General features: G+C 48.0%; 1 protein-coding gene across 7 annotated transcripts in view; it reads left to right on the plus strand.

Moving 5' to 3' along the window:
- The window catches only part of UNC13B (unc-13 homolog B), a 225,236-nt gene that overhangs the window by 32,541 nt on the left and 165,265 nt on the right, over positions 1–27,430 (plus strand). For all 7 annotated transcript variants that reach the window (XM_063128355.1, XM_063128352.1, XM_063128353.1 and 4 more), the window contains exons 2-7: positions 11,792–11,821; positions 12,503–12,602; positions 15,200–15,317; positions 16,831–16,954; positions 20,377–20,450; positions 22,711–22,768. In XM_063128355.1, coding sequence (XP_062984425.1) covers positions 11,792–11,821; positions 12,503–12,602; positions 15,200–15,317; positions 16,831–16,954; positions 20,377–20,450; positions 22,711–22,768 — 504 coding nt within the window. The remainder of the gene's footprint in view (positions 1–11,791; positions 11,822–12,502; positions 12,603–15,199; positions 15,318–16,830; positions 16,955–20,376; positions 20,451–22,710; positions 22,769–27,430) is intronic.

The raw sequence follows: 27,430 nt of genomic DNA on the forward strand, positions 1-27,430 counted from the left end.
ATGCTGGATCAGACCAAGCTTCCATCTAGCCCAGCACTCTGTTCCCACAGTGGCCAACCAGCCATCGCCCAGGGATGAACAAGCAGGACACACGTGCAACAGCACCCTCCCATCCATGTTCCCCAGCAACTGGTGCACACAGGCTTACTGCTGCTGCTACTGGAGGTAGCACATAACTGTCAGGGGAAGTAGCCATTGATAGCCTTTTCCTCCAGGAATTTATCCACCCCCTTTTAAAGTCATCCAAATTGGTGATCATCACTACATCTTGTGGTAGTGAATTCTGTAGTTTAACTATTTGCTGTGCAAATAGTCAGGAATTCATCCCGGTTCATGAGTGACTGGCTTACAATTGCTTACAAATGCTTGCTTTTGAGTTTCCCTGGGAGAAGATCGGGAAAAGGTGGACGCAGATGCTGTGGTCCAGACCATGGATCAGGATGCATGAACACAGAAAGCTGCCTTAGAGCTTGGCTGCTGGTCCACCTAGTCCAGCAATGTCTATTCTGAATGGCAGCAGCTTTGCCAGACCTCAGGCAGAGAAGGGTTTCCCCCCCCACACCCTGCTAGCTGACATCCTTTAAATAGGAAATGTCTGGGATGTCATTGGGGGCCGAATCATAGAATACTGGAGTTGAAAGGGGCCTATAAGGCCATCGTGTCCAACCCCCTGCTCACTCAGGAATCTACCTTAAAGCATCCCTGACAGATGGCTGTCTAGCTGCCTCTTGAAGGCCTCTAGTGTGGGAGAGGCCACGACCTTCCTAGGTCATTGGTTCCATTGTTGTACTGCTCTAACAGTCAGGAAGTTTTTTCTGATGTCCAGACAGAATCTGGCTTCCTGTAACTTGAGCCCATTATTCCGTGTCCTGCACTCTGGGATGATCGAGAGGAGATCCTGGCCCTCCTCTGTGTGACAACCTTTCAAGTATTTGAAGAGTGCTCTCATGTCTTATGCGTGTCAGCCAGCCTGTGTGTTACCACTGAGCAATGGGTGAGCCTCCATAATGTGTTTGGCTAAGGCGGGAAGTTTGGCTTGAGTCATCTGGGAGGGCCGTTGTCACCTGGCAGTTGGCAAAACACAAAAAGGAGTCCTATGGTGTCTGAGGCTCATTTTGCCTGTGCCTGCAGGACCATAGCCAAGTAGCTGGAAAAGCTGCAGGTGGTCTGAGGCAAAGCAGGTAGGCAGGACTGCAGTGGGTCATCCAGCTGAGTGACCAAGCCAAGGCCATGGTTCTTAGTTAAAGGGTGCCTACAGGCTCATTGTTTTCCTTTTGGAGCTGGCTGTAGATAATTTTGGGCTGGAAACTAGAGGTGGAAGGAAATAGAGGTTTGCTGATCCAACTTGTTCATATGATCTTTGTTTGCCTGCTCAATGTGACCGACAGAAGACATTTCGTTATGCAAGGAGGGAGAATTGCTTGCTCTGTTTTTGGCATTAGCTAGAGCGTGTCATTTCCTTGGTGAGCAGTGCGGCCACTATGTGGCTGCCTTTGAGGCAACTGACCGAATCCTCTGTAGGGCTGTCTGTGTCTGATTTTATGTTTAGACGTTTTTTCTTACTAAAAACACAAGCATTCAAACCTGACAGCTCAAAAGGAACATCAAAACATTGAGAACATACAACTCAAAATCTGCTTCCTCTTATCAAAGAGAAAGGGTTTCGCTTGGCACCGTCTTGTGTTTCATTCCAATAAGGGCTAAACTATTCCACTGCACTGTTTTGCAAGAGAATGGGTTACTTGTTCTCCTTTAATTCGATCAAAATGTGTTGTTTTACTCATGAAAGCAAGATCCCAGAGTTGCAATAGCCATCGTTTCACAACTGTCATTTTCTTGAGAAGAACATCAGAAGAGCCCTGATGCTGGATCAGACCGAGGGTCCATCTAGTCCAGCACTCTGTTCACATGGTGGCCAGGCAGCCATCAGCCAGGGACCAACAAGGCAGGACATGGTGCAACAGCACCCTCCCACCCATGTTCCCCAGCAACTGGTGCATACAGGCTTACTGCTTCTGCTACTGGAGGTAGCACAGAGCCATCAGAATTAGTAGCCAGTGATAACCTTGTCCTCCAGGAATTTATCCAACCCCCTTTTAAAGCCATCCAAATTGGCGGCCATCACCACATCTTGTGGTAGTGGATTCCATAGTTTAATTATGTGCTGTGTAAATGGTCAGAAATTCATCTCAGTTCACTCTGTTCACACAGTGGCCAACCAGCCATCGTCCAGAGACCAAACAAGGCAGGACATGGTGCAACAGCACCCTCCCGCCCATGTTCCCCAGCAACTGGTTCAGTTCTCTTTCCCTCATTTGGCCAAGCTCGGTGTGGAAGTACAAATGTTAAATATAAGAATCTTCTGTAAGACTGCCTGTGGCCCAATATTAAACGATCGTTTTGTTGTGCTAGACTGACAAAATCTTAAAGAAAACATAGCATAGAAAAGCAAATTAAAAGCACACTTAAATACACACCAATAAAAGGAATAAAGAGCATCGGCCAATTAAAAATCCCTTCAGCAAAAGACCAGCTTATGTCCCAAAAGCCTGTCTGAATGAAAACGTCTTTGCCAATGAAGGACAACAGGGGAGGAAGGAAACCTAGCCTCCCTCACCAGAGAGCAGCCACCGAGAAGGCCCTCCTTTGCGCTGACACCAAATATGCCTCTGAAGGTGGTGGTATGAGAAGAAGAGCCTGGGCCAGCTTGTATGGGAGAAGGCGGGCTTCTAGGTAGCCCTGGTTCCAAGCTATATCGGGCTTCATGGGTCATAACCAGCGCTTGTGAGTTGAGCCCTGAAACAGAACCGTAGCCAAGGACGCTGTTGTAACAAGGGAGTCGCGTGTTCCCCGTAAGTAAACTCTGTTCAACAGCTTGGCGGCAGCTTTCTGAACCAGCAGAAGTTTTCTAAACATTTTCGAAGACAGCCCCACTGTGTGATTGTGGCCAGATGAGATATCTCTAGGAGTTGGCACAGTTGGCACACTAGCTCTCAGCAAACCCGCTCCTGGCCACAATTGGAACCTGGGCATCCAAGTTCAGGCCTGAATTTAGCAGTGCATCCAGACGGTGAGCCGGAGTCGTTAAGGGCAATGTAACCCCAACAGATTGGGCCTCTAGACAACACACTAAACCATGGTTAAGCTGCTAACCCCTTTGCAGCAAATGGCTAGTGAGTGAGTTTAAACCGTGGTTATGTAGACACCAGAGTTAGGAATGTTTCACACGACACACTAGGGCCATGGCAAGACCTACCCGGTCTAGCGTGACGGAGGGGGTATGATCTTGCAATATGGAAGAGGACGTCGCGGCTGCCATTTAATTTTTAATTTTTAAAGGAGCCGGAGTGCTTGTGTGCAAAAGGTCCATTACCTCACATCCAGTCCATTACCAGCATCAGACACTGATTGAGAACTAGAACAGCTTCCTTGGATCTGAACGGAAATGGGACGTCTCTGCTCAGGATAACCCCCTTATTTATTAATTAATTAATTTATTGCATTTCTATACCGCCCAATAGCCGGAGCTCTCTGGGCGGTTCACAAAAATTAAAACCATTCAAAGTATAAAGCAACAGTATAAAACCATAATATATTATGGAGACGTGCTATGGAGAAGTGCAAGGCTTGGTTCCGATTCGTCAGTGCCCGAAGGATTCTGACCATTGGATGCAAGGGGGGTGCGAGCCCCCCAAACGAGCAGCCCCTTGCAGAACTATGCGGTGGAGATGGCAGCCATCCCTCCTCAAGGTGTGTGTGAGCCATCCCTCGCATACGTCTTTTCTGGGGCCCGATTCTGTAACAACGATTGAGGAGGGAGGCTTTGGCAGGAACACGTGGCTGTGTCTAGCTGAGTAGAACTGATGCCGTAATGATGCCTCCAACGGTAGGTGTGGGGAGGGCTGTGGGGCCCTGCCCCCTGCCGCAGAGAGGCCTGGCCCCAGTGGCAGATGGTTCTCCCTTGGAGTAGGCGAGGCATCTCTAGCCCTCTTACTTATATAGCTAGAAGGACAAACATACAATTCGAAAAACTACCCCCAACTACCCCAGGAAGTGCAATTCTGTGCACACTTTGTTTACACAGGATGAAACTGTAAAGAGGAAAATCTGTTCCAAAGAAACTGTTTTATCAATATTGACTATAATATCGTGTGTGTTTAGGGGTTTACTGTTTCGCATTGATTCCACGACAGTCCTGCTCCAGTCACAAAACATCTGTGTATAGGTGTGAGAATAGAGCAAGGATGTATAGGAAGCACTTGAAGCTCCTTTCCAGGACAGGGAGAAGCAAAACTGCCAAATGTCCAGAATGCGGGATCTGGACACGGCCTAAGCCGTCTGCAGGAGGGAAAGAGGAGGAGGAGGAGGAGGAGGAAGAGGACTCCTGTCAGAAGAATGCTGGTGGGGGTGTGGTTCAAGGATGTAGTTTGCTGCTTTTTATCTCCTCTGTTCTTACTTCAGTGCTTTAGACTTCAGTGCAGCCGAAAGAAGAAGGCTCTGTTTTGCATGATGGTGAATGATGAGCTCTGCAAATCATGTGCTGGATTTGGGTTATAATCTTTCGGCCATCTGCTCATTCTTCTGTCTCCCTAGCTCAATCCCATATATTTCCCCCCAAATCCAGTTCTAAAAGTGAGCTTGAGACAGCAAATCATCACAAAGTGTCCTCTTTTTCTTAGCGCCCCCCATGCCCCGGGGCCTGCTTGCTGTCGCCTCCCTCACCTGCAGGCTTCTGGGCTTCATGCTTTGAGATCATCGCAGCAGTTGGGCTGAGGAGGGCGTTGGCTTCATTGAGAAGACTTTGGAGACTGGCAGGGAGATGCAGAGAGGGGAGCGTGTGGTGCGTGGCATCCTCCTTTGGGCTTTGTGGCTGGGAGCTCACGGAGCCACGTCATCCCTACCTTGTTCACCCCAAAGAATGGGGGCTTGTTTCGTCATCCTGATTTGCGTGTGTTGGTTTTCCATTACTTCTTAGAATTTGTTTTGCCTGTTTTGTTCGATAGTCATCTTGGGTATCCCTTAGAAGTAGAAAGGGGGTTATAGGAAAAGAAATCTCTTAGACATCAGTCGTGTCCCAGGGCCAACTCACTTGGGCATAGAATCATAGAATAGTAGAGTTGGAAGGGTCCTATAAGGCCATCCAGTCCAACCCCCTGCTCAATAGAAGTTGCTTTGGAATGTCTGCATTTTAAAGGAGAAAAGAGCTGCTGACATTTTCAGTAGTTTAAATTGGAGGCTTTTAAAATTCTTTTTAAAAATTATAAAAATGCTGACCCTCAGGGAGCTGTGACTGTCTTGGCTTTGACTCGTGTTGTAATCAAGTTAATAAAAATTGCTAACCAGCTTAATTACCAAATTTTCCGGAGTCCATCTGCCTGCGCATATCTGCCCTTAATCAGATTTTTTTATTTTGTTACTATAATACATAGAGTGCTTTTCAGTAAGCGTATACTCGAGTCAACTTACAGTCACAAAAATACAAACCTAAAATGAAGTAAAACAGCCAAATATAATGTAAAGCATTATAGGATAAAAGAAGAAGAAGTGTTGTTTGAACAGAAGAGATTTTGGAGCTTACCTGAAAGGAGAAATGAAGGGGCAAGACACAGGAGGCCATTCCACATCCCGGGTGCCACAACCCACAAGGCTCCTTTCTCATACCTACCCACTGCATATTTTCAGGTGGAGAGTTGGGCCTCAAAAGTAGGGTGGAGTTCTCTGGCAGGTGATTCCAAGATGCGCCATATGGAAGGTTCCAATGGAGGGGGATCCATCCCCCCCCGCTTTCTACTTTTACAATAGCTCTATCAGGACACCTGGAGTTTACTCACCACTGGTGGCCAGCAGGCCGGCTCTTGACAAGCAGGATTCTTGTATGTGTGAGCTTTCTCTCCTTTTGCCTGCAGTTGTTCCTGCTGGGTTCAATCATAGAATCATAGAATAGCAGAGTTGGAAGGGGCCTACAAGGCCATCGAGTCCAATCCCTTGCTCAATGCAGGAATCCACCCTAAAGCAGCCCTGACAGATGGTTGTCCAGCTGCCTCTTGAATGCCTCTAGTGTGGGAGAGCCCACAACCTCCCTAGGTAACTAATTCCATTGTCGTACTGCTCTAACAGTCGGGAAGTTTTTCATGATGTCCAGCTGGAATCTGGCTTCCTTTAACTTGAGCCCATTATTCCGTGTCCTGCACTCTGGGAGGATCGAGAAGAGATCCTGGCCCTCCTCTGTGTGACAACCTTTGAAGTTTTTGAAGAGTGCTCTCATGTCTCCCCTCAATCTTCTCTTCTCCAGGCTAAACATGCCCAGTTCTTTCAGTCTCTCTTCATAGGGCTTTGTTTCCAGACCCCTGATCATCCTGGTTGCCCTCCTCTGAACACGCTCCAGCTTGTCTGCGTCCTTCTTGAATTGTGGAGCCCAGAACTGGACGCAATTCTCTAGATGAGGCCTAACCAGGGCCGAATAGAGAGGAACCAGTACCTCACGTGATTTGGAAGCTATACTTCTATTAATGCAGCCCAAAATAGCATTGGCCTTTCTTGCAGCCATATCGCACTGTTGGCTCATATTCAGCTTGCGATCTATGACAATTCCAAGATCCTTCTTGTTTGTAGTATTGCTGAGCCAAGTATCCCCCATCTTGTAACTGTGCATTTGGTTTCTATTCCCTAAATGTAGAACTTGGCATTTACCCCTATTAAATTCCATCCTGTTGTTTTCAGCCCAGCACTCCAGCCTATCAAGATCACTTTGAAGTTTGTTTCTGTCTTCCAGGGTATTAGCTATCCCACCCAATTTTGGGTGGGATAGCTAATCAATTGTGCAGAGATTTCTTGACATTAGCCTTCAGTTTTAAAAACTGCATTGGTTTTTTTAAAAAAATCTTTGCCCTGTTGCTGGCTTATATCTTGGTTACTACTTTAGTTTTAAATTTAAGGTTTTTATGTTATGTGTTGTGATGTTATTCTATTTATGGTTTCAAGCTTTGTCTTGTAAACCACCAGAGAGCTTCAGCTAATGGGTGGTATAGAAAGGCAATAAATAAATAAGGCATCGGGTGGTTCTAGATACTATTCAAGGTTCCATGTAATGTACACTGGAGAAATAATAATTCAGCACTCGGAATAAATTCATTTCCTCCGCCAGAGCTGGGTGAAGCAGTAAGCGTTGGGAGCGGAGGATGGGGAGCAGAGGGGGCGGGCACGCATGGCCCGATTCACACAATCAACCCATGGTGGGTTGTAGCACATGGCAACGACCGTTTTGCATATTCAGCCTGCGACTGTGGGCTTGTCATGTTGTCTGAACAACAGGACTGTGGTTATGTGAGGATTAAGCATCCCTTGCACAATCCTAAAGCAGGCCATGGGTTTCTGCGAGGGTTGTTTTAACTCTTGCGTAACCCATGCGCCCCCCGCCCCCAGGTTTGACAACACGAAAAGCTGCAGCTTGAGTGTGTAGGATGACTGACACCCACAGGCACAATGAGCCCTGGCGATCACGCGAACCTGGTCAGTGACATGGGGACAGTGGTGTGGTGCTGACCCACAGGGCACAGGAAGCTCCGTTGATTTTTCTTCCTGTGGTTGCTTTTGTGCTCATTAGAAGCCACGCTTTCTTTCCCAAGCTTTTTACTACAGGGATGAGTCCACGTGCCCCTTTCCCTTTTTAAAGTAAAAGTTGTGACTTGTAGAATGCCAAGCTGTATAGTAAGCAATGTATCACACACACACACACACACACACACACACACACACACACACCGGATCCTCAGTAATGCTTCCTCCCTGGCAGTCTCTGTGATGCTCCTCCTGGATCAGCTGCGCAGCGCATGGGGAGCCTGTCCAGATGTTCCGTGTGGCTCTGCAAATCCCCGTATCTAGGCCACAGCTTGGGCTCTGGTGTCCCATCGCTTCTGCTCCCCCGCCCCATCCCTCCCTCAAGCTGATCTGAGCAACCAGCGCAGCACAGGAGACAATCATCCGGTGCAATTCTCTTCTATTGAGGGTGCTCATTTCTTTAGGCAGCCAGGTTTGCTGACGGTGCAGGTGTCTGCTTGACACGAAATGGGATGCTGCAGCACTAATTGCCTTCAGTCCGCTACTTTATTGAGCCACAGGAATTGTGGGATGGCAGCTTTCTTGGGCCCGGGTGTTAGGGTGGACCACTAAGGGCTGTCGTTATCCTGTCCTGTCCCCCCGTCCCCCTGCTCCCCCATGCTTGTTCTTAATTGGAGAGTACTTATTCATTATTTGGGCAGGGGGGAGCCAGTTGCTGTGTACATTCAAAAGGCCAGTGTTACTAACTGTGGAAGGCTTAGTGTAAAGAGGGGCCAAGTTGCAATTAGAGTTGTCTTGGGGGCCCCCGCGCAGCCCCCCGTCGGATGCCTTTGTATTGTTGGGGAGTAGGGGAGCACCAGGGGAATCATTGTAGTGTGCCTGCCATTTCTTGCTGGGAATTGGGCAGCCCCTCACTCAGCTGTGGGAAAGCCCCAGGGCAGAGCTCTTCACCAAGCCAGGCAAAGACTCAGAAGTCTTTGCCTGGCTTGCAAGTATCGCTTCCAAATCACGTGAGGTCCTGGTTCCTCTCTATTCAGCCCTGGTTAGGCCTCATCTAGAGTATTGCGTCCAGTTCTGGGCTCCACAACTCAAGAAGGACGTAGACAAGCTGGAGCGTGTTCAGAGGAGGGCAACCAGGATGATCAGGGGTCTGGAAACCAAGCCCTATGAAGAGAGACTGAAGGAACTGGGCATGTTTAGCCAGGAGAAGAGAAGATTGAGGGGAGACATGAGAGAACTCTTCAAAGACTTAAAAGGTTGTCACACAGAGGAGGGCCAGGATCTCTTCTCGATCATCCCAGAGTACAGGACACGGAGTAAGAGGCTCAAGTTAAAGGAAACCAGATTCCAGCTGGACATCAGGGAAAACTTCCTGACTGTTAGAGCAGTACGGCAATGGAACCAGTTACCTAGGGAGGTTATGGGCTCTCCCACACTAGAGGCCTTCAAGAGGCAGCTGGACAACCCTCTGTCAGGGATGCTTTAGTGTAGATTCCTGCATTGAGCAGGGGGTTGGACTCGATGGCCTTGTAGGCCCCTTCCAACTCTGCTATTCTATGATTCTAAGGAGGGCTGGCCAGCTCCCCTGCCCCATCTTCAGCGGCCTTCTCACCTGCGAAGCTGACGCTGAGCAGGGGGCTTGCTGCTGTTTGCTCTGCCCTGCCCTCAGCTGGAAAGGCTGGGGGGGCCCTGGAGGCTGGATGGGCTTGGCAAATGCAAGCCCCCCAGGGGTGGGTGGGGCCCCATGGGGCGCAGGTAGGCACGGCAGGGGAGAGCAGTTGCCCGCAGGCCCGCCTTGTGAGCTTCCCAGAAACACGTGCCTGCCCACTGTTGGAAACAGGGTGATGGGCTAAGTGGGCCTTGAATCCAATCGAGCCCCAATGTGTCAGCTGAGGTGGGAGGGGCGGATTGGTGTGGAACCAGGAGCAGAACAAGTTCATGATGTGGGTTGGTGGGAGATGCTGACTCAACGCTGTAAGAACGGGAAACGTGCCGCTGCGGGATCAGACCCGAGGACTAGGCAGCCCTAGCGACGGCCATCCAGAGGCCCACTGACTCTGAACATGGGGGCTCCCTGGGAGTTTCGTGGCTAATAGCTGCTGATAGAAACCCAACCCCCACTCCTCAGATTTGTCCAGTCCTTTCCTAAAAAGCCATCTAAGCCATCACTGCCTGTCACCATCATTGACCCTGATGACGCGCTTAAGCCACGGGGGTTCAGCACTTTGAGCTAAACATGATGGTTTAGCATGTCGTGTGAACCATTACTAACCGTGGTGGCTACAAAGTCCAGATGTGGTGTTTCCAATGCAGGTGCTTCCTCAGTGTTCTATTGGAAAAGGAATTGAGAATAAAATGGCCAGGATCATACTGCCCTTTCACAAATCTATGGTGCGACCACACTTGGAATACTGTGTACAGTTCTGCTCACACACACACACACACACACACACACACACACACACACACACACACGCACACACCATATTTGTAGAACTGGAAAAAAAAGTGCAGAAAAGGGCAACTAAAATGATCAAGGGCCTGGAGCATCTCCCCTAGGAGGGAAGGTGACAGCAGCTGGGGTTGTTCAGCTTGGAAAAAAGGAGGCTGAGGGGAGACAGGATGGAGGGGTACAGAATTATGTATGGTGTGGAGAATGTGGAGAGGGAGACCTCTCTCTCTCTCTCTCTCTCTCTCTCTCTCTCCCTCTCTCTCTCTCCCTCTCTCTCTCTCTCATATAATACTAGAAACCCAATAGTGGGTCATTATCCCATGAAGCTGATTGCTGAGAGATTCAGGACAGTTCAAAGGAATTACTTCTTCACGCAGCACGTAGTCAAACTCCGGAATTCGCTACCACAAGATGTAGCGATGGCCACCAATTTGGATGGCTTTAAAAGGGGGTTGGATCAATACCTGGAGGAGAAGGCTGTCAATGGCTACTAGCCCTGATGGCTAAGTGCAACTTCCAGCATCAGAGGCCATAAGCCTGTGTGCACCAGTTGCTGGGGAACGTGGGTAGGAGAGTGCTGTTGCATGTACCATGTCCTGCCTTGTTTGGTCTCTGGACGATGGCTGGTTGGCCACTGTGTGAACAGAGTGCTGGACTAGACGGGCCCTTGGTTCTTAGAAGCCATACTCCAGGGAGTTATGCAATATGGCAGGTCTGCAACTTTTGGGGGCCCGTGGGCACATTTGGAATTTTGAGAACGCGTTGTGCATGGCATGACAGTATGGCTCCCAGGGGGATGAGCCCATTCACAAAATCTCCAGGATCCCCCTGTCTGAAAGCCTGCCATCAGCGTAGAGTAGGAGAGCCAAACACGTAAGTGATGTGGGGCTGGGTTGCTCTCCAACTGGTCTGTCTGTGGGCCTGGTGACAGTGGAAGCCAAAGGACTTGGCCAGTGCTGGGAAGAACGGCTGCTCTTCTCAGCGCAGCCGAGGGCCCCCTCCCACCCGCCCACATCCCCTCTGCTATCTCCACTCTTGGGATGGGGAGTGGTGCACAGAGGAACCCTGCTATTATCTTCAAACTCAGAGTGTACGCAACAGGGACTTCCAGGGGAAGCTAAGCCGTGCCCCAAGGAGGCCCTGTGGGTCAAAGCTTCCACATCTCAGTTGTAGACAACATTGAGCTACGTGAACCAGAGGTCTGGCTCTAGATAAGGCAGCTTCCTATTCAGCTGACCCATTGCGGGTGGGAAACTACGGGTTCCCTGTTCCTGTGTGTCCTCTCTTCTGTGTTTAGAGGGCTGGCTAGGGGGGCGGGGGAGAGTGAGGGTGTGCGTACACACCCATTCTAGCACTGCTGTTAAAAGGCTACGGTGGGTGCACCAGGCAGAGCTCAGCCTCTCCGAAGGTGTCCTTCATCACATGATACAACATTTCCAAGATCCATATGAACACCGGCATGAACCAGAGATCCCTGCTTTTGGGGTGGGGTGGGTGTGAACCAATTTATGCTGGTAATGCTGTACTCCTTTGATTACATTCTCGTTTTTAGTAGTTCTTGGGGTTTAAATATTCCCCAGGGTGTTGTTTTTGAAAAAGAAAAGAAAACCGGAGCAAACCAGGGAAGTGGCTTGCTTTTCTAGGTTCCTCTCTTGTGAAAAATGAAACGATAACTTGGAGGCTTCTTTCCCCTTTATCTGTGCTCAAAACACTTAATAACCTGAGAGTAATAGTGCTCTGGGGTGGAATAATCAACTTACATTCTCTTTTTCTTCTTTACAGTTAAGAAAGCAAAGCTCCAGGGACCACCAGGTAAGCACAAAATCTTCTTTTGCTCAATAAGTCGCATCGTCAGCCGGCATCCGTGTTGCTTCTCTTGCCTCTTGAGTCATGCCGCTTTGGTGTCTATCACGATCTCCCGCTTGTTGTGACCGGCTGGCCTGACCATCCCTGTGGCTTGCAGAAGGTGGCAGTTTGTACAATTACCCAGAATTTAGCCATGCCTAGCTAAAGTTTTAACCTTGGCTTCTGAGAACAGCTTTAGCGAGGCTTTGAGATAAGGGCGTTCCAAGGCTGTGTGGCAGCCTCTCTCGAGGGTCTGTGCCATGTTAACCTTAAGCAACTCCACTGATGAAAGAGGACTGGCAACTTAAATTTGAGTTAAGAGCTTAATTGCAACTGAGCTTCCTAGTTGCTGCAGGCTATGGGCAGGGGTTGGTGGGTGGTGAGGCCTTTCTTCCGTATGGCGGCCTGTTGGGCGTCCTTAATGCGCATCCCAGCCTTTTCAGTCAGCGAGGCTAAATACGAAGGCTGTGGAAGTGAACGTTGAAATAGTTATTCCCCGCCATCACACCCACACCCACACACCACACCATTGCATCATCTCCTTGTTCCTCTGATGTGCCAGTAGCAAAACTCCTTGGTAGCATTTTTCTTTCCACCAAATATCGTAGAGGCTTCCTTTGTGTGAAACAGACTCTGCTCTCTGCCCAGATAAATTCAATACATACGTGACTCTGAAGGTGCAGAATGTGAAGAGCACGACGGTCGCTGTTCGTGGGGAGCAGCCCTGCTGGGAGCAAGACTTCCTCTTGTAAGTACAGGTCGTTTTCATTGCCAGAAATACATTCACAGTGCTTCGTTGCACAAAACGTCCACTCCTCATTTGTCATTTTAGCGTCCTAATTTAGGACGCAACGTGAGCCCTGTTGTTGTTGTTTACAACTGGGGTTCTGGAACCCTTGTTAATCTGCTAGTAGATCTTGATCTGCCTTTTACCCAGCCCTGCCATAGAGTGAATGCTGTTATACTTAAGAGATCTCTTTGGAGATCCCTATCAACCCTCTGTTCAGGCATAAAGTGTCTGGACTCCTTCCAAAGCATTTCAGGGGAGTAAACATTGCACCAGATCTGGCCTTGAGTTTTCCTCCACATTGTGCCAAGATCTGGTGACTTAATATACTTTATCTTAATATACAAGAAGTTTGAATTTGCTGTGTATCAAAGGGCTAATTTGTTAGTTGTGCCAAGGATTGTGACAGACCAGTCCAGAAGGGTTGGAAAAGTTGACTGGCCACTGCCAGTATGTTTGACCATACTGGACTTAGATGGTCCCTGGTCTGAGTCCATATAAGGCAGTTTCCCATGATCCTAAGTCTGGCAGGGTGTGTGGATTCCATCAGTTTACTTACGGGCACATGGGAAGAGCAGCTTTCTGAAACCATTCTAACTGATGGTAATGCAGTATACTCAGAATGCATTCACATTGTTTGCATAATTCAGTCTCCCTCTGTTGCTGTGGAGCATGTTCAGAGGAGGGCAACCAGGATGATCAGGGGTCTGGAAACAAAGCCTTATGAGGAGAGACTGAAGGAACTGGGCATGTTCAGCCTGAAGAAGAGAAGGCTGAGGGGAGACATGAGAGCACTCTTCAAAGACTTGAAAGTTTGTCACACAGAGGAGGGCCAGGATCTCTTCTCGATCCTCCCAGGGTGCAGGACACGGAATAATGGGCTCAAGTTGCAAGAAGCCAGGGTCTGGCTGGACATCAGGAAAAAACCCCTGACTGTTAGAGCAGTACGACAATGGAATCAGTTACCTAGGGAGCTTGTGGTCTCTCCTACACTAGAGGCCTTCAAGAGGCAGCTGGACAGTCATCTGTCAGGGATGCTTTGAGGTGGATTCCTGCATTGAGCAGGGGGTTGGACTGGATGGCCTTGTAGGCACCTTCCAACTCTGCTATTCTATGATTCTATGATCAAAGTGCACTGAGGCCTCAGGTCTGGACCAAGGGGATCCTTGCTCATCCCCGTCCCCTCCTGCTCTGAGGTCTCTCCAGGCATGGTCTCAACACGTCAAGTGCATTTTTACCACTTTGAGAGCTAGAAACTTGCCTTCTTTTATTGGAGATGCTCAGGAAGCTAAATTGTGTGTTTATAATCTAGTTCCTTTTTTGCATAGTGGGGTCAGGGAACACATGTAGCTCTTAACATAAATCTGTTTGATTTATTTTATTAAATTTACATGGCTGCACATCAACAAATATTGTCTCGATGGCTCATAGTTCAGACAAACAAAAGAAGATGCGACACATATACAGAATACCAGTTTACTGTTCCCACATGAGCTCAAGATCTTGGCACTGCATGGCAAAATCCTTGATTTAGAACAACGGAGGGGGGAATGTTAGGTTCATTCCTTGTGCACGTTCAGTGGGCAGGATGCCCTCCTGTGGATGGACACAAAGGAAGAGGCACAGATCTTACTGGCCAATGGGGGACCTGTCAGGCCCATGGGCTTGGAAGGGAATAGAACACTTGCTGGTGGCTCCAAGGGCGCCTTGTCATCTGCTGTGCCGAGAAGCATCTTCGCATCAGGGCTGCTTAACAGCCCAGAAGGCTCTGACTTTGTGGTCCTTAATAGACCTCTAGTGGCCAAGATGCACATACACAGCTGGCTGTACGAATGCCAGCAGTCAGTGAGATCCTGGTTATCGTCCTACCTGCTGGTTAAGAACGTAAGAAGTACCCTGATGCTGGATCAGACTGAGGGTCCATCTCGTCCAGCACTCTGTTCACACAGGGGCCAGGCAGCTGTCTGCCAGGGACCAACAAAGCAGGATATTGGTGCAGCAGCATCCTCCCACCCATGATGTCCAGATTCCAGCTGGACATCAGGAAAAACTTCCTGACTGTTAGAGCAGTACGACAATGGAATCAGTTCCCTAGGGGGGTTGTGGGCTCTCCCACACTAGAGGCCTTCAAGAGGCAGCTGGACAACCATCTGTCAGGGATGCTTTAGGGTGGATTCCTGCCTTGAGCAGGGGGTTGGACTCGATGGCCTTGTAGGTCTCTTCCAACTCTGCTATTCTATGATTCTATGATTCTATGTCCCCCAGCAACACAGGCTTCCTGCCTTGAATACTGGAGACAGCACACAACCATCAGGGCTAGTAGCCATTGAGAGTCTTCGCCTCCAGGTTCTTCTGCTTGTATGGTTGCAGAGAGTCTTGGCTTGCCGAGAGGCATGGAATAATAAAATGCTGCTGCTATTAAGGTTAAACTAGAGTACGGTTGTCAGAAAGGGCAGTTCGGAACAGGAATTGGTCAGTATAAAAAACAAAGGTGTGGAATTTGGTTTCTCTCCAGATGTTTATGTGTGTGTGTGTGTGTCGTCGTCCCCTCTTTGCAGTGAGATCAGCCGCCTGGACCTGGGCTTGATTGTGGAAGTATGGAACAAAGGGTTGATCTGGGACACAATGGTCGGAACAGCTTGGATTGCGCTGAAGGCCATTCGGCAGTCGGATGAGGTCAGTAGACGTCCAAGGCAAAGACGGCTCTTCCTGGTCCCTCTGTAGCATGTGCCTTTTGGGGTGGATGGGAACGTGGATGGAGAAACGTTGTGGAGCTGTTCTTGTGAACCACTGATCACTGGATGCAAATGAAAGCAAATGCCCACTGGCTTCCAGGAATAATGAAATGTACGCTTTTGAGAGCACTGCTCAGCATTTGCTTGCACATCTGTATTGAAGCAGAGGCGGCTGTGGGCCAGTCCGGGGATCAAGTCGCTTGGCATTGCTTGACATTTTGCTCTCTTCCTCAAGTAAGGCCCTGAAATGTTGTCTGTTTCCTCCGTGAACTGGTACAAAATCCAGGTATTGAAACATATTCTGGGGGCTTCTTCTAAAGCCTTCCCACCACCACTCTCGGATTCAGCCTGCGCCCTGCCCTTCCCCAACTGCCCCAGTCATGGGACTCAGCTCATGCATCTAAACAGACGCATCAACCTTTTTCTCGGCTCTGATCCAAAGAAGCGCATGCGCACAGTTGGATTTGTGAAGTTTTCAACGGCAGCTCCATACACCTCCGCCTCATCATATTGGGCCTGTCCAGATGACACACTAGGCCAGAGCTTTCCAAACTGTGTGTCGCGACACATTAGTGTGTCAGCTGCAGTGTGTAGGTGTGTCGCACAAATGTATTACAATTTATGTATGTGTCCGTATCTCTTATAAGGGGTTAGTTTAACCTCCGGTTTGCTAGTAAAACTGAATTACTGTGCCGCGAAATGATGCCTGTCTAAAAAGTGTGTCACCAACGTGAAAAGTTTGGAAAGCTCTGCACTAAGCCATGGTTAGGCTGCTCACCCTTTTGCAGCAAATGGTTAGTGAGCGTGTTTAAACCGTGGTTATGTAGCCACCAGGGCTACATAACCAGGGTTAGGAATGTTTCAGGTGACACGCTAAGCCATAATGTTTAGCTCAAAATGCTCAACCACCAGGGCTTAGCGTGTCGTCTGAACAGGGGCATTACGTTTTATATTGCATTTTTACATTTTTGGAAACCTCTCGAAGAGCTTTGGATAATAATGAAATGTAATACATTAATGTTGTTGTTGTTGTTGTTGTTAATGTTAATAATAATAATGATGAAGATGAGTGAGAAAGCTGTTGTTCAGAAAGTAAAAAGAGGGCCATAGTGAATTAAACTTAACCTCTTTGCCCTCTTTCTGAAAGCCAGCAGAGAACAATCAAGAGGTTTCTGTTATCTCTAGAAGATGTTTAGTTTCAGGCTTTGAGTCTGCAAGTGAAAGCCCCCCCCCCCCCCCCGGGCTCCTGCCACAGCTCCTGAGCCGCACACTCTTGCGTTGTGGTGGGTGGCGGTTGGCGCCTTGACTCCTTATTCCCTGGAATTCCTCTCAAAGTGCCGTCTGTTGTAATCCCTGTGAACCCTTTGGGCCCGCAGAGTAATAGGGGTGACGCATGAACTAATAACTGATGGGGAAACGTTATGTGAAGTTAATGTTGCGCCTTCTCTTTCCAGGAAGGTCCCGGGGAGTGGTCTACACTGGAGGCAGAGGTCTTGATGAAGGACCATGAGGTCTGTGGCACAAAAACCCCAACGCCTCATAAAATTTTGTTGGATACAAGATTTGAATTACCTTTCGGTGAGTGTAACTAACCGTCCACAGCCGATTTCCCTACGATGGTTGTTCACTTGGGATGTGGGGGAGGAGAGGTGTTAAGTGTCTTCCTTCTGCTAGTTAACTCTAATTAAAATGAGCTTAATATACGGCATGCAGTGGGAGTCTTTTAAGCCCTGGGATTTTCTTATGATGCAGCACTTTCCATAAGTTTTTAAACGTGGGAAGTGGGCAAATGGGGAATGCTCATTTCAAGTTGCCTAGCAACCGATAACCTTTATGCAGACGGGTTCATTCAAATCAGGCCGGCTGTGTGCAGCTGAAGGCATGGAGCTCGTGCAGCCTGTGAATTTCTAGGCAAAGTATAATTGATTAGTCCTTTCTGGGGTCTTCCTGGACAGAGAATTCTGGAAAAGTATCACTTTTAGGTAGGGCTGGTATCCTTTGTTCCCATTTTGGGGTTTGGGGTGAACCACAGAAAGCAAACGGTGTTGCGCAAAGTGCTTCTACTTGTTTCAGGGGAAGGGGAGGGGGTATAGAGTGGCAGCTGGGGGCTTCTGACCTTCTCTCTTTAAAGAAGAAACTTCTAAACATTTTTAAAGATAAAAAAAGTTAAGTGCCCTTCTCATTTTTCTTGCAACCTCGTTTAACGCCTGTCACCTTTACAGCAAGATTCCAGCCCCCGTCCCGATTGTATTTAGAAGTCTTGTCTTTATCTCCCCAGCGGCAGCTCCTCCCCATGCGATAAAATGGACTTGGGGAAAACGGTATCTGTGTGTGTTTGGTGCATTGGGTTTGTTCCGGGAGCGAGTTTTTGGCTGACGTGACACCAGGGCCCTCGCACTGACTGTTACGAAAGTTGCCTAAGGCCTGCTTTCTATTTATTTATTTATTTATTTATTTATTTATTTATTTATTTTATTACATTTATATACCGCCCCACAGCCAAAGCTCTCTGGGTGGTTTACAACAATTAAAAATGGTAAACATTAAAAGTATACAAAATTTAAAAACCATCAAAAACATTAAAAACAGTATAAAAACAACAGTTTTGAAGGCGGAGAGAATTCTGTTTTGAAGGCAGAGAGAATACAGTGGCTTTATGTGCAGTGTTGCATGTTTTGTGGTGGTGTTTAGCAGAACAACCAACCTTAGCCCGGTGATTTGGGGCTGGATGTTGTGGTGGGATGAATCCGGGAGCCCCAACTGCTGAATGACTCTTGGTGTGTTGCCTGCTTCTCCGCACGTGTGCCACAAACAGGGGATACTTCTGAGGAAATGGAACCGTTCTTTCCTTTCTCAAAGAAGATCTCTTGCCTGTGTAGTGTGGCATGTCTTATAGAATCATAGAATAGTAGAGTGGAAAGGGGCCTCTAAGGCCATCGAGTCCAACCCCCTGCTCAGTGCAGGAATCCACCTTGAAGCATCCCTGACTGATGGTTGTCCAGCTGCCTCTTGAAGGCCTCTAGTGTGGGAGAGCCCACAAGCTCCCTAGGTCAGTGATTCCACTGTCGTACTGCTCTAACAGTCAGGAAGTTTTTCCTGATGTCCAGCTGGAATCTGGCTTCCTGTCACTTGAGCCCGTTATTCCGTGTCCTGCACTCTGAGAGGATCAAGAAGAGATCCTGGCCCTCCTCTGTGTGACAACCTTTCAAGTATTTGAAGAGGGCTCTCATGTCTCCCCTCCATCTTCTCTTCTCCAGGCTAAACATGCCCAGTTCTTTCAGTCTCTCCTCATAGAGCTTTGTTTCCAGAGACCTGATCATCCTCGTTGCCCTCCTCTGAACACACTCCAGCTTGTCTGCGTCCTTCTTGAATTGTGGAGCCCAGAACTGGACACAAGACTCAAGCTGAGGCCTTGGGCAGCTCAGAAGCTACAGGGAGCCTTATGCCTTGATTATGCCTTCTTTAAGGGGGATTGTAGAGCTCAGCACAATTCCAAATTCCCTTCCCAGATGTGACGAATGCAAGAGATCCCTCCTAGTCCAGCACTCTGCTTCCAAGAGTTGCCTGCTGGATTTTTTTGGTCAAGCTTCCAGGGAGGAGCACGTCCCTAGCATCGATTCCAGTTGGAGGAATGATGCCTCTCTTCTTCTTTGAATTTCCTTCTTCCTTCTGCTGTCCTCTTCTCATCTCCATGACTTTCCTTTACCCTTGTAGTGAAATTCCAAACACTCTGTAATGCAGTCCTTGGAACTGGACTAACGTATGCATAATCCCAGATTTCCTAAATGCCTGAAATAATGAGCAAGTTTATTCATTTTTATATTGCTGGTTGTGGGATGTTTTCTAGGGTTTCCATCTAGGCACAGCTGCTCTTCTGCCTTAGTTGTGCTTTTACTCCCTCTGTTTCTCGGTTTGATTTGAATCTGGGGATATGAAATGTTAATTTAAACCTGAAACGTGTTGATGCAAAGCATCTTCTCTGCTGCAAAGCTAGAGCCGCTGCCCCGATGGTTCTCACTCTCCAGCCTCCTCTGCCTCCACCTATCATGCGTTAGTTCTGCCTGTACTTTTTCTCTGTTAGTTGCAGAGGTTTGAATGGCACCCTGTGTGAAATAGGTGGCATGCTTCTGATGGTCCATGCATGGTGGGGGTAGAGGAGGTCTAAATCTATTCCCCCCAAATCCCCCCTCTCTTTCCCAGGGGTGTGGAGGACTAAAAAACACAAGACCCCCCCCCTCCATTTTAACTTTTTTATTCTCTGAAGGGACAGCTGCAAATAGGGCTTGTTTCTATAAACCAACTGGCCATCCTGCAAGTGGTCACCCACTGTTCTGTAGGTTTGCAGAGTGGTGTCTGTGTGGTTTTTGTTTGCTTTCTGTTTATCTATTATTGTTAGTCACCTCATAACGTAGTTATCTAAAACAAAATTAAAACACGAGAAATACGAGAATGCAGTAAAATTGCACAGTAAAATCCAGAACTAGCATGGAGAATGAAAACGTATCGTGCAGCACAAACTATCACCTAATCACATACAGAGTGCTAAAGCAACTGTATAAAGGCTAAAAATAATCACCAGGAATAAAAGCTAATTATATTAATATAAATCTTTTGCAAAAGGCCTGGGTGGTGGGGAACAAGTCTTTGGTTGGTGCCAAAAGGCATTGGACATAAGGGCTCCCAGCCAGCCTCTCCAAGGACAGCATTTCACAGGCAGGGGGCCACCACTGTGAAGGTCCTCTCTTGTAGGCCTAAGTTCTGTACTCCAGATTCTGTACCGTCTCACGATTGGATTGTTGCCACGCTCTCTGTGTGGGGCTGCCCTTAGGCCTGGCCTGGAAGCTGCAGCTGGTGCAGAGTGCAGCTGTGAGGCTACTCGTGGGCCTCTTTTCAATGGCCTATTTACACCTCTGCTAAAAGAACTGCACCGGCTGTGAATATGCTACCATATAAAGCCCTAAACAACTGGGGACGTGCCTGATCATTTTGCTCTTCTGCAGACATTCCAGAAGAGGAAGCCAAATACTGGACCAAGAAGTTAAAGCAGATAAACTCATTGGATGAAGATGATGAGGTGAGTTTGCTTTGCTTTGCTTTGCTGGGTGAGCTCCTACTCTGGGACCTTTCGCAGGGCTTTTGGATAATCCATTCTCCGCGCCATTATGGCCAAACTCCTTTGGCCACAAACTCCTTTGGCCATCTGGGGATTTGGTCTTTGGCCTTCGTTTTGCAAACTATGGTCGAGAAGTTAAACCTGTCTCTGGTTTCTGTCCCGTGGGGTCTCACAGGGTGGAATGTTCCTTGTTGAAGAATCATTCCTGCCCACAGGGGACTTCCCAGGGCAGAAGGCTTCTAGGCTAGAAGCCGCCTTCTCCTCCCGTACATAGAAAACTAGATGGCAGCAGGGGCGAGGGTTCTCTGCTAGCCTCAGCCCTGGGATGTTTCCTGTGAATAGCAATGTCTTTTTTCAGTGGGGAGCAAACCGAGATGAGCATCTCGTAGGAAGACTGTGAAAGTTCAGGCCTTTGGGGAAGGCGTATTTGTTGAGCTCTGGTGCAGTTCCATGTGGCTTTGGCATGCATGGCTCTTTCAGAGGTGCTTTTGTGGCCAGTGTGCAACCAGAAGAGGGGCGGGGGATGGTGGCTGGGCAACTGTGGACCTGCCCAGCCAAGGATTGCGATCTGCAGGAGAGGGCCCTTCCGAGGGCCCCGTGGCCCGCAAAGGCCTGTCGGTCAGGCACAGAGGAAAGGACTGTCTCCCATGTTTTCCCCAAACGATGGAATGGGCTTCCTCAAGAATGATAATTGCCTCCCACTCTCCTGGCTATTACAAAGGGTGCGAGGAGAAGGATCTTTGCGATTTAAAATGTGTCGTTTTTAATACTTTAATATTTTTACTGTTTTTACTATTTTTGTTATTGCAAGGTTTTATTGCTTTAAATTGTTGTACACTCCCTTGATGGCTTTTTAGCAGATAAGGCAATATATAAATCTTAATAATAAATAAGTAATCTATGGGGTCAAGATCACCCTACAAACCATGCAGTCTAGCTTTCCAGCATACAATCTAAAAAGTGGTAGCTTTCTTCGAGAATTTTCAAAGTGACGGGCTAACCAAGGGTGTGTGTGTGTGTGTGTGTGAGTGTGAGTGAGTGTGTGTGTGTGTGTATCCTGCTCTTCAGTCAAGGATTTTCAAAATGGCTTACAACTATTATCTAAATAATATCACAAATAAATGAAAAACAGCAGCACCAGCATTGCCATGTTAAAATAAATAGAACTCCAAAGCCATTAACCTTATAAGGCCTGGGCCAATAGAAAGGCCTTTGCTTGGTGCTGGAAAGTCATCAGATATGTGCATTTCTGTGCTGCGGACAGGTGAGGCCGAGGCTCTGCCATTCCGGGTTCCCATTTTGTGCAAGCGCAGGGCTGGCAAAACAGGCGGCAGTGTTCACAGCACTGTTTCTGCTTGGACACTGCAAAATGAATAAAAGGTGATGGGGTTGTAAATCCAAGCGTTTAAGTAAGGGACGAACGGGAGAGGGAAGGGAAGGATGGCACCAAAGAGACCCTTCGTCTTCTGGTGGAGACCCTTAGCCCTCTCCCCCTCGCTTCCAACTCTGAAACCCAGGGGCCCTTCCAGCCTACCCTTGTCAGGGGGCCTGACCCTAGCAGTTAAGCTGGTGCAGCACGCCCTGCGGTAGCCAGACAGAGGTGGCTTTGCTTGGGCCAGCCAGTGAAAAGGCCTGCCTGGCCTGCCGTTGTGCTCTAGGGAACCCTTGGGCCATCTTGGCTAGAAAGCTCAGGGTGGCGCCTCCCCTGCACAAGTGGGACGAGGCTTCTGCCTGTTGGATAGTTTTCTCAGCGTCCTTCATCCTCCAAATGCTTGCTAGCTTGTTTAATTTAAAGTGTTTACATTCTGCCTCGTCCAAACTCAAGGTAGTTTACAAGGAAGATTAAACACGCACACAGGACAATAAAAACAGCACACCAATACAAAAGTCCCAGTCCCCGGTCCCCGTCCCCCCCCCGGGCCATGCAGTTTTACTTCCTCCTCCAACTTGAAATTTTGCACATGGTAGAAATCCAGAGCGTCACACATGGACTAAACTCGTGAAGCAAATTCTTGTTTGGGAAGTGTGTTTGGACACACAGTTTGCAGACCCTGGGGCAGGTGTCCGGGAGCCCTGGGTGAAGACTGTAAATATTCCTTTGTAAGGGGGAGTATTTGCTTTGACAGAAGCCAAACGTGTCCCCAGATGTGACTTGGACGGCCACCACTTCCTGAAAATCACTTTATTCATTTCTTGATCTGTACTCGTTTTCTCCCTATAGCATTCATTTAGTGAAGAAGTCCAGAAGCAACCGCTGCCCACTGCTGCCTCCCAGTGTTGTAAGTGAGAAATTTTACTTTTTCACTGTTTTGATTCTTCAGCAAGCTGTGTTCTTCCCCTTTCTTTCAGTGGTAGGAGATGTATTTTGATGACCGCACAGTATTTAAGAGCTCTAGAAAAGCTGTCCATGTGCCTGCATTTCTGTCTGTGTCCCTCTCAGTAGTTGCATTCAGACATTATGCATTCAGAGCCAGGGTGGTGTAGTGGCTAAGGTGTTAGACTAGGAGTCGGGAGATCCGGGTTCTAGTCCCCACTCGGCCATGGAAACCCACTGGGTGACTTTGGGCCAGTCACAGACTCTCAGCCCAACCTACCTCACAGGGTTGTTGTTGTGAGGATAAAATGGAGCGGAGGATAAAATGGAGAGGAGGAAGAGGATTATGTACGCCGCCTTGGGTTCCTTCGAGGAAAAAAGGTGGGATATAAATGAAACAAAATAAAAAATAAATTATTTTCGACTATTGTTCAAAGTGTGGTTCAGAGGACTGGAGAATGTCCACTGTGACCTAAAATATTTATGCAAGGGGTAGACACTTACCTTGCCAAACCCTTTCCCAGCTAATGACAACATCCTTGGCCATGCGAGGCTGTCTAGGCTGAAATGCCAGCTGACCTCTGTGTTGAGTGGATAACCTTTGCTTACTCTCTTGGAAAAACTGCCATTCACTGACTTTCAAGAACTTTAGATCACTTGGTCCAAGTGTCTGTCAGTGCACAGGAGTGAGTTCACCAGTGGGAGAGTTTTTGGCATGAGAAGTCAATGTGACCTTTTGCGTAATAACACACTTCAAGGAACACTTTGTAGGGACCTTGGTTCTGCTTCAGCACACTGTCAGGGAAGGGGCTCAGGAAGTGTTAAACATGGGGGTTCCTTCTCATTTAAGTCAGCACTGCCTGTCTGCTTTTCCCAAAGACTGACTGGGTTGGATGGGCGGGGGAAGGAGCAGAGGTGGTGCAGGGATCCCAGTGCTTGCTTTGCAGTGCCAACCGCAAAGCTATAACTTCTACAACGCACATCTGCAAAGCGCTGTGTGTGTGTGTGTGTGTGTGGTGTAATGTGGGTTTTGTGGGTGGGTGTTTGGGCAGATCTGTTTGTTGATGGGCAGATCTGTTGCACTAGCAAAGGCAATGGATGGATCCAGTGTTTCCTTGAACAGTGGGTATAATAAACTTCCAGCTCTTTATCTCTGGGCAATTCTCCTCTCCTCCTCTGTTGAAAGCCTATAAGACTTGGGTATTTAGAGTATTACATGTTATAGGTTGCTTATCCACTAGGCTGATTACAGGCTCTCTTCAAGGAGGTTAACATTAGGAATTGTTAATTACTCTCTTGCTGGAAAGGCAAATTAATGATCTAGTAGCTTAATCACTTCATCTTTAGTATATCTGAATGACATTACAAGAACTCCTCAATAACTAATTATTGGTGTTTTGAGCACCTTTGAAAACAAAACTAAATCAACACATAGAGAGGATCCCCTCACCTCCCTTTATTTTTACTGAAGCACACAGCGTTGGGAGAAGGACATGGACTTAATTGCATTCTAAAATCCACGTGAAACTGAGCAGAAGAGACAGAGATTCCGTTTGCGAAGTTAATGCAACTGAGCTGTGCAGCTCTAAGCCCCGCAGGGCTGGAGATCATCAGACCTATGGATGACAAGTGGGTGGAAGACAAATCTTTCCGGTTCATTAAAATGACTCCATCCAGTTGTGTATGGCACTCTCCGCAGGAGCCAGGAGGGCCGCGTGATGGAGCAGCGAGTCGGGAAAAATGGAGTTCTGATGGAGCAGCTGAGGTGTCGAGGCCTCTTCTGACACTGGGAAACGATTCTTTTCCAGCCGATAGAAGTCCATTGAACATGTTCCGTTTAGACTGTCCATTTGTAATATCACTGAGTCTTGCATGTCGTAACCTGTGATTGTAATAGCTTCCCCCTTTCCATGTAAGAGTATTAATAAGATTGAGAGAGAGCTTTGGGACTGCAACAGAGGTGGGTTAGTAATGAAGGGCATCACACGGAGGCTGCAGTCTTACCTGTGGCTAAGCCAGGCGAGGCTTTTAGCGTGCAATTGCCCCGATGCGTTCACAGTGTCTCTCCCCCCGCCCCCATTTGTAACTCTCCTGTGGTTTCCATCTGCTTTTCTCATCTTTCTTTTCTTACCAGAAAAAATCCGTTAAGGAGGGAAAGAGGGAACTGCAGCACAGAGCCTTTTTTTGACCGATCGTGCTAGGAGCTGGCTGCATGGAAACACCCTCAGGCGTCTCCCGTGACTAAGGGCACATGCAGAGGGTTGGGCTGCAGGGACACGGCTGCCGCTCCGGAAAAGCCGCTCATGACCTCAGTTGCTGATTGGAGGTCTGTTCAGAGTGGTTAACGCACGATGTCTTTACAGCATTCTTCAGTTCCAGAGCTGGTTTTTATAGCACTCCAGTGATAAACACCTCCTGCTGTGTAAATATTCTTACAAATCGTATTTAAATATATTTAAAAGTATTTGAAGGCTTTAAATATCTTGCTTAGAAAGACATATTTCTAAGCAAGGTCCACGTAGCAGATTGCAAAGTGGCTCCCACTTTTTGTTGGTTTAAAATACCAGTCATTAAAAGCCGTACTGCCCCGGTGGAACAGGCACGAAACGAGCTGGAAGGGCCCACCGGAGGTGGCATCGCCTCGTGCCCTCCCCCCTCAGCCTGGGAGCGGACCCTGCACACAGTGCAGATGACGTACAGGGCAGCGGCCCCTCCCTAGCCCAGCCCTCGGGGGTTGTCTCACTGTTGTAGCTCTTCTTTTGTGAACCGCCCAGAGAGCTCCGGCTATTGGGCAGTATAGAAATGTAATTAATAAATAAATAAATAAATAAATAAATAAATAAATAGCTCTTCGCTGCTCATCTTGCTGTGGCCGTTTTTGGAGTTGAGGCGAGGCTTCTCCCTGCAGACTTGTCTTCCTGGCCAAGCTCGCCATCTGTATGCTAGAAGACCGGTAGTGCTGTGTTTGCTCAGAAGTGTGCGTGCTCCCTGTGCTGGCCAAAGTTGGTCAAAGGGAAGTCCTTTCTTCAGGAGCAACCTAACCCAATGTATACCCAACAAAATACACATATGCCGTTTGGGCAGTGTTGATGCTTGGTTATGCTTGATGCTTGGCTCAACGAATACTGTTTACACAGGAGCCTGTACATAGTCTTTGGTTGCCATGGGTTTGCCATTTCACTGCGTGTCAAAGGCTCTTAGTATTTTCTGAAGGCGGTGATGTCCAGCCCATGCTTGCTCCTAGCGGTGTCGACTTCCATTACACTCCACAGTGAGTCATTCTTCCCACTCTCACAGGCTTGTCTTCTTCGGTCAATCAGTCACAATGCAAAGTGGCGCAGATATTCTGCCTCGTTAAGAGAATCTCAGATTCTCCCATTTCCACATTTATTTATTTATTATATTTTAATCCATCCAATAACTAACCTGGGAGGATTACAAATAGTTAAGAGACTAAAATGCCACATAAATATTTAAAATATAAACTACAATACAGATATTTTAAAGAATATTTGCACAAAGCAAACAGCCCAGGAATCGATAAAGCAGCCATAAAAATCTAGAATTAGGTCTCTCAAATGCCTGGGAGAAAAGAAAGTTCTTTGCCTGGTGCCAAAAAAATAACAACGTAGGTGTCAGGTGAATCTCTTTGGGGAGGTCACTCCATAATGGGGTGCCACCACTGAGAAGACCCTCTCTCTTGTAGCTGTCCGTCTAGCTTCCTTCAGCAGGGGCACCAGGAGGAGGGCCTCTAAAGATGACCTAAGGGTCTGAGCTGGTACATACGGGAGGGGACGTTCCTTCAGAGACTCTGGTACCAAGCCATTTAGGCCCCCAAAGGTCAACACCTTTGCACTGAGCTTGGAAACGGATTGGAAGCCAAGAGAAGCTGATAAGATCACATGACCATATCAGCCAGTTCCAGTTAGTAACCCTACAGCTCTGTTTTGAACTAACTGAAATTTCTAACCATCTTCAAAGGCAGCTCCGTGTATAATGTCATCCAAGTGGGAGGTTACCAGACTGTAGATAGCTATTGCCAGGCTATCTCTGTCCAGATAGGGTTGCAGTTGGGCTATCAACTGAACTGATAAAAGGTGCTCCTAACCACTGAGACCACCTGGACCTCACGTGACAATGATGGATCCAGAGTGCCCCCAACTGCATGCCTGATCTTTCAGAGGGAGTGCAATCCTCTCCAGGATAGGGCAGACAAACCACCTGCTAGTAAGGACCTCCATCTTGCCTGGATTGAGCTTCTTGGGTGTGTAGAGTTGTTGGATCAAAATTGGATAGCAAATGGGATGGGGAAGTAGTTGTCACTCATTGTCATGCCCCCACTGGAAGAATCCTCCTCTGAGTAAGCGCTAGAACTCCCAGAGACAGACGACACCAGGGAGTCACCCATGTCAGGAGATCAGGGAAGATCAACGTTACTCCGCCCCTGCAGGTGGAGGAGACTTCCACCACTGAGACAGGCTGGGCAACCACCTAGCCCCCTCAAGAAGCAGACCAAAAATAAGCGCTCAGTTACAGAAGAGGACTCCTCAGAAGCAAGTCCTTCCTCCTTAGTAGGACTTTTGCCAGAGGGCCTGTAATATTTTTATTTATTTATTTCATTTCTATA

Source organism: Elgaria multicarinata, chromosome 6 (genome assembly GCF_023053635.1).
Source record: "Elgaria multicarinata webbii isolate HBS135686 ecotype San Diego chromosome 6, rElgMul1.1.pri, whole genome shotgun sequence".
NCBI lineage: Eukaryota > Metazoa > Chordata > Lepidosauria > Squamata > Anguidae > Elgaria > Elgaria multicarinata.